Here is a 7,523-nt window from a genome sequence, read left to right on the forward strand (position 1 = left end):
CTCATACACAACTCCCCTACATCTGGGGGTTTATTTTAGGCGGAGCAGCCGGTAGGACTATAATAACCAGCACGGCTGTCGAACGTTCGTTTTGTCTTGAGCATTAACCCTGGGGGAGGTGGAGTTGTTTTCGTGTATATCGCTGTTGGGAGAAACGAGAGATAGAGGACCGATTACCTCTACGTGAGATTGAGGACATCGTAGAACCTTTGGAGTTCGTGCCGATCACATAGTCAACCGCTGTACGTGGAGATCGTGGCGAGGTGTTGGAGGAACGTCGAGTACCCACAGCGAAGTGTCACTAATGTCTGTCGAAGTTACGTACCGATTGATTGGGAGGACCTTAGAACATTCTTGTTGTTATGAAATTTGACGTTCACGATGAATTATTGTTAACAGAGAATCTTAGAGATTCTGTCGAATTTGGGGAGACCCCTTTTGTTAACAATTAGTTGAAGACATTTCGTTGCAAAGAAATTACTTGTGAGGGAAGCAATAATTGTTGTTAGACGTAAACTGGTGGGAAGCCTTGTGCTACTGTTAACGTAAGTTAGTTGAAATTCAGTAAATTCAAATTATAGCCGAATAATAGCAGGTCCCGACAATCGAGTGGGTTTGGTCAGATCGAGGCCTACGATACTCAGGTATCGTAGGCCTCGGTCAGATACAGTTTTGTGATCTTGTTACTTTAGTTGTTTTATGGGGTGGGAGCCAGCTTGACTGGTAAATGTTAATTAACTCAAAGGGGATAATTATAACGGTTTTTTGTTTCGGTTTTTAGGATTAAAAGTTGAAGTTGTTCTTCTGGAAACTGTGATATTTGTGCGGTCTTAAATATTGGGGATCCTTATTTATTATTGTTAGAGGTGTGTAGTCAAATTGGGGACTGAGTTGTCGCTGGAGTCTTACCATCTACGGCCCAGCTTCCGTTAAATTCAGTAGCGGAGTGCAGTGTAGAGCTGGTGGCGCCCATAATCTTCGAGTTATCTTGTATATGAGGTATTTTAGGTTCTAACCAACTAGGAACCCGGCCCGTCTTCACTGAGCTAGAGAGGGGTACGCTGCTGATACATAATTCTGAAGGCGACAACGAGGGAACTAGAAAGGTAGCGCCAACAAATCTGTTAATGGATGGAATTGGCGGGTTTATTTGCAAGTCTTGCCTGGACGAGGATGCAGTTGGCGATATTGATGAAGATGAACAAGGAATCGGACTATAATTTTGTACAGCTGATCAAATCGCAGCAGAAGTGCTTCCCGATGATAAAATCCCTGCAGTTTTTTCTTGTCCATGTAGTGACTGCTCCACGTATCCTTCTGCCACTGCTGCAGATTTCCATCCACCCATGCGCTTCAGCTGTAAAATATCGCCTCCTGCATTCACCAATAAAGTTGCTGCAGTACGTCGGAAGCAATGCCCGGTATATTTATCGCAATCTTTTAAATTTAAATATGTAGCAATTTTTTTAGGGAATTACGATATGGTATTGTGCCCTAACGGTTATCATTATATACCGAATAGCGTGGTGTGAAGTTCGTAAAAACATGTCTGATCTATTATTCATGTTGTGACGTAACAATAGGCAGTTATGACAATACAGTGTGCTCGTGGAGTCTTTACCTCGGTGAAGTAAATATGATGTAGACCAAATACTTGCTATAATAAGTACATAACTACAACCATAAATTTCATGTAGTGCTTTACCATGTATGATAGTATCTAAAATTATCTTAAAGACTAAATTACTACACAATTGCAACCTTTACCATAAACTTACCATCCTAGAAAACTTTGAAATACAAAAAGCACTTATGAACACCAACACAATCACCCCCAATGAAATCATCGAATTCAACACATCCCACATTTATAATTTAATATACATACACGCCACTGCTAAAAACATAACCACACTTTAAACACATTGTTGCTATTTGTTGTATTTCATTTATGTAAATTTTTTTAATTAATTATATTATTGGTTGTATGTGATGTTCAATTTTACTAATGTTATTTTCAATAGATATATTCCACATCCATAAGTAACACGCACTTCATGTTAAAATCTAAAAACGCTGCCTTTTAAACATTTGACGGTAAGCACTGTTCTAAGTTTATCAATTATAGCACAGGATATATTATAGGTAGGCCTGATGATGGCATTTCGCTGAAATCGATCGCCACAGAAAATATAAAATAAACGTTATAACAAATTCGATTTATTTACCTATCTTAAAGACCTTCATAATGAAAAAGATGCCGATCACCCCTGCACTGATATTACCAAATACTGACATCCAACCAGGCATGTAACTTATGAAATTGGAGATCAGGTCTGGCGTAAAAACAAGTCTATTTCAGACGCCACTAAGGATTATTCTGCTAAATTAGCTCCTCGATTTTTAGGCCCATTTACGATCGATCGTAAAGTGGGTTATCTCACTTACGCTTTGAGGGATGCTGATAGAAAACCCGCAGGCCTGTGGCATGTCCAAGATCTTAAGCCCTATGTTGAGCCGGAAGATCATGGTTAGGTTTGGTATTTTTAGGATTGTCTACCGTTGACGGGCGTTAGCTGTTGTTGGATTTTAACTCTTTTTGACTTTTATTATCGGATTTGACTTCATTTAGTGTTGACACTTTGTCTTCACGCAATTTTAGGGATGGCTGGATGGGGACTGCCGGTTGGTCCATTAGGGGGTTGTGCCGATCTCTCTTTCCAGGTGCAACCTTCCTGCTCGTTCACCAGAGCCCTTCTTTATGTTATCATTTCATCTCATCCTCATCTTTTCGTAGTATGAACATTGAATGATGGAGCTACGAGAAGGGTGCGAGGCCTTGTGCATCTTTCGGGATCACAAGACTCCCCCGGCTCAGTATGAACTTATGAATGCATGTGAACACGAGGAAGGAGATGACCTGTGCAAGCTTCGGTGACCACAGGCTCTCCGGAATCAGAGTGACTAAGTTTCTTTCTCTGCGAATGTGTTAATGATCATTTCTATCTCATAGCACCTCCTGTCATTTCATCGTGCTAGTACATGGTGGCAGTGAGGGGGCATCTTTTTTCTTCTGTGTTTGTCTGGGAGGGTTTCCTGTACGTCTATCCTCTATCGTACTCTTCTGGGATGGGTCGTTTTGTTTAGTTTGTTTTTGTATTTTTGGGATGGGAGTTTTTTACCGGGGGCGGAAAGGAATGCCACTTGTGGATCCTGTTGTATCTTCTTGAGTGAGCTTCATGGGAGTGTGAATTTTGTATGAGTCAGGGCAACAGCCTACCCACCTACCACTTTTGCTACCCTATCCTTATCCGCTTTGCTTCCTTAACTTAGTATACACCTTTATTTTATTTTTATTCCTTTCAGTTTTTGTTTGTGGAAGTTGTATTGTTTCATGATACACTTTCTTTGGCTTGTTTTTTTTTGGTTTTTCACTTTTTTTTTCCTCGTACCAGCCGAATGCTGAAGAACTCTTGGAAGGCGTGAAGAGTTTGGCTGTTGCCTAGCGAATCTAGAGCGATAGTTGTTGTGAATGAGTCACTTGTGTTGGTACGGCAGGATCGATGAGTGGGATTCCGGGTTATTTTTGTTTTTGGGTTTTCACTAGATTAGGTTGTGCTGTTTGTTGGATTTCACTTTAGTAGGTCGTCGGATAAACTTCTTGGAAGTTTCCCGCCTCTCGAAGGAGAGGGGGAGTGTAACAGTTTTATTATTATATCAACATTTTGTTCGTATTTCCATTGCAATCACCCTGTTTATAACTTTTCTATTCTGTGGTAGTCACCTTTTGTAACCTTCACATTCGTTTATTTCCGTACCTGCCCGTTTTAATGTTGTATATTCCTATTATTGGTCTAAAAGCCAATTTCCGCTTTAGATAACCTATGTAATTTGATACCGTAACCATATATGGTATTGTAAGCTTCGATTGACCGCGTTATTGGTTGGGGCAAAACTTCGTTGTTTCATTGGGGCCGGAAATGGAAAAATTCAGCGTGTATTACTTGCTAACCCGAAGAGAACGGTCGTGCGGTTCATCCTGATTTAAGTGCTAATTTAGTTCCTGTTCATTTGTTTTCAACAATTTGGCGAAAGCATCTTTAAAAACAAGTGAACCATCATTGTACCTGCCATTTCTTTTTGGGCATGGTAACCATTTATTCCGAAAGGAGTTCTTCTAAAGGAACGTAAGCATAATTGTAAGTTCTCTGTGTGTTCGAATCCACACTACCGTTATTTCTATTTTAGGGGACCATTCTGACAACGATCGTAGGATAACTTCCATTCACTTTCGTACGTTCACGAAGCTCTTTTATTTTCCGTTGACTCTCTCCATGTAGAGGTTCGCATTTATTCTTGTGTAAAAACGTACCACCCATTAGTTTATTATTTTAGAGTTCACGTATTGGGGCCAAGAACTACGATCAGACTGTTTACCTGTGAAACGAAACTATAGACCACATTGTGTTGCGGGTAAGGGGGCATAGGAAAGTAAATCGACTAAGTACTGGAGTGCAGTGTGTACGATCTAGCATCAAACCATTGAAATAACTTAATGGCCGAGTCGTACATATATTGAAGCCGCTACCTTACTTCCGACACTTTGTGTAACACTAAGAGCAGCATTTGTCATTCAACGTGCAACCATATACCAGGACCTGTGGAAAAGAAGACCTAAATATTGATCGTACGGTGATGTAGTTCTTGGGGCAAATATCTCTCCGAAACGCAGCGCTCCTTCGACAAATGACCGTACGGCACTAGTAGGAAATTCCACCTGGGGCAGATCCCGAAATTCTGCGCCTTGAGGACTTGGGCAGCACTTTGACTTATATATCCTCGAGAAATCACAACGTATCCTAACGCGATTCACTGCATCCAAAGTAAACTGGGGTGAAGCTCAAGGGTTCGCCAAAATATCACCTGATTGAAACCTGGGTCTTCTTCGCCAAAAAATCAACGCGAAAAGAAAATAACACTTCGAAACGGGTGCAAAAAGCACGCAACTGCGAGCAACCGAAATAAGCCGGTGCCTCAAACCGCCAAGTGTACCAAAACGATCGCTCAAGGTACGTGTTGACCGCTTGACGTACTCACTGCGAGTCTTTTCTAAACGCGATCACTAGGTACGTGTCGACCCCTCGACGTACTAGCCGCGAGTCTTTTCAAAAACGATCCCCTTCTTCAGAATTGAAATGAAAAAACCACACCCAAATTACCATAAAACAAAAATGGCTCCCGCTAGAAATTCTCCCATTGGTTTAGATAAAGAAGACTTAACCCACTCTAACTTCGTCGTCAACCTCAAGGAACTGCTGACTAAACTGATCTCACGGTTTTCTGCTGATGACGTGAAAACTCCTTATCTCTTGACGGTTCGGTGCTACATCCGCTCCTATTCTCGGTCTATACGGCGCCAAAGTTGATAAACGAACGACAAAAAACTCGCATTACTCATGATGACGTCAATCAGCTTTGCACTCTTCCCACGACGAAATTAAATCTATCGGACCATAGTCTTGAGCGAACCGAAATGCCCAAACACAAAATTTCTAATCGGAACAAATAATGAAATATACAGGGTGACCTGCACTATCATGACAAGAAATTTCGAAATTTTTAATGAAATTTGGCGCGAAATCAAACCACTCGTTACAAAATGCATTTGGAATCCTTGCTGCTCGATTTAGGATTTTTCACACAGTAATATTTAAAAATCCAGAAAATGTAGATAAAGTAGTACAAGCAACTGTATGCCTGCATAACTTTATAAAACAAAAGGAAGAGAATCTTTCACCTGCTCAAAGAAAATACATACCCTTAGGTTTTGCAGATTCAGAAACAGGTGGGAATATTACTTTTGGAGGTTGGCGTGAAGAAGTAACTTCAAGTTGTTCATTACGGGATATAACAGAACTTAGGAGGCTAGGGACAAGAAATGCGAAGCAAAATGCTTACTGCTACAGGGAGTGTATTAAAGATTACTTTAATTCAAATCTTGGCTCTATACCCTGGCAGAATGAGGCGATACACTGATATGGGCAATTTTATGCTAAATAAAAACACTTATTCAGTGGTTCTGGTTAGATTAAGTATATTAGTAAAGAAATTATAAATAATTTGAAAAATGTTATGTTAGAATAAATATAAGTTATAATAAGTAAGTAGAAAAATAAGATAATAAGTATCCTTAATTACATATCATCGGCGGGGAGTGTAACTTTGCGAATTTTACGCCTAGTTTTTAATAACAATGTGGTTACCTCATCCTTAAAATCTTCCATTATATTAGAAGGCATTTTTAACATTTCTTGTTCCATATTGGCACAAAAAGTATTGATATATGTATCGGACTTGGTTTCACATGAATTGTTTTGCAGCATGTCTAATGTACTGCTAAACTTTTCCTCCAACTTCCTTTTATTCCCACTGAAAGAATAGAAATAAATTAATTAGCAGGTGCATGAGTATTGCATAGTACCCAAGTGGAGTTCCTTTTTTTTCACCAAGTGTAGGTGTTTGCATCGTACGTTTACTTGACGTGGAAGGAGTAAGTAATATATTTTCAATCTCCTGTGTATTACTTGCACTTGCAGGAGAAAGGATATTTCTATCCAATTCTCGATCAGAATAGTTGTGATCGATTTCAACAAATACTGCTTCTATATCAGGTTGAGTATCCTCCATTGTTTCTTGTACTTCAAGTACAGCTGCACTAGAGCAAGATGGTGACGTTAGGCTGCTTGCCGTTCTAAAATAAACATGATATATAATATATGTCATACCTATAAAAAAATTTATACTTTCTAGGTTTGATAATTTCATCTAAAAACTTCATAAGATCGAACAAATACCATTTGTCCGTAACTATGGGTGCACCAGCCCCGCTGCGCTGATTTCTCTCATTATCTCGCTTTATTCTAATGTATTTCTCACGCAACGATTTGAAATGCTTTTGTGCATCTTCACCTATTAATAAATTAATTAAATACATCTTATAGCTTGAAAATTTTGGGTACTTTACCAGAAATTCTGCACTCTGCACCAATCTCTTGCCATGCGTTCTGCTTTTTTATTGAGTTTTTAAATAAAGAATTTGATTTGTCATACAAAAACGGTCGATCCATTACTAAGTTTATGAACTTTTCGTCGCCCATGGCTGGTATACTTATTTTCAGACACAACCTTGTACTAAAGTCTAAACGTAAACAATTCAAAAATCAAAAGTAGTTTATTTATTTGCAAAAACGTTGCTTTGTTAGGTTATGTTAATAAAAAAAATAGAAACTTGTTGCTGTTGTTAATGCGACACCTACAGAGGACGTTGCTGTCATTCTCACAATTTACGAGCTAATTTTGTGTATTGTGAATGATGATTTTTTCTTAATTTCTGCGTTAAGTGTAATTACTAATTGTAATTGCTAATTCTTGCATTGTGAATGAAGCTTAAGTCTTACTAATTTTGTTAATTTTAAAAGGTTCCCATATAAATATTGAAAAATTTGGTATATTTCACCTTCATG

General features: G+C 39.0%; 1 protein-coding gene and 1 long non-coding RNA gene across 2 annotated transcripts; one reads left to right on the forward strand and one right to left on the reverse strand.

The window, feature by feature from the left end:
* The first annotated feature begins 3,806 nt into the window (after positions 1–3,806).
* On the forward strand, positions 3,807–4,497 carry LOC116173171. Its single transcript, XR_004145884.1, has 2 exons — positions 3,807–4,199; positions 4,249–4,497. It is a non-coding gene; the product is annotated as an uncharacterized LOC116173171 (long non-coding RNA).
* A 1,676-nt stretch (positions 4,498–6,173) lies between these two features.
* On the reverse strand, positions 6,174–6,994 carry LOC116173470. Its single transcript, XM_031490964.1, has 3 exons — positions 6,804–6,994; positions 6,482–6,751; positions 6,174–6,429 (listed from the first exon to the last, which is right to left on the reverse strand). The coding sequence occupies exons 1-3, from the start codon at positions 6,992–6,994 to the stop codon at positions 6,195–6,197; spliced, it is 696 nt and encodes a 231-aa protein (XP_031346824.1). The 3' UTR covers positions 6,174–6,194.
* Between the last annotated feature and the right edge of the window lie 529 nt (positions 6,995–7,523).

The sequence above is a fragment of the Photinus pyralis genome, unplaced genomic scaffold (genome assembly GCF_008802855.1).
Source record: "Photinus pyralis isolate 1611_PpyrPB1 unplaced genomic scaffold, Ppyr1.3 Ppyr1.4_LG6, whole genome shotgun sequence".
Lineage (NCBI taxonomy): Eukaryota > Metazoa > Arthropoda > Insecta > Coleoptera > Lampyridae > Photinus > Photinus pyralis.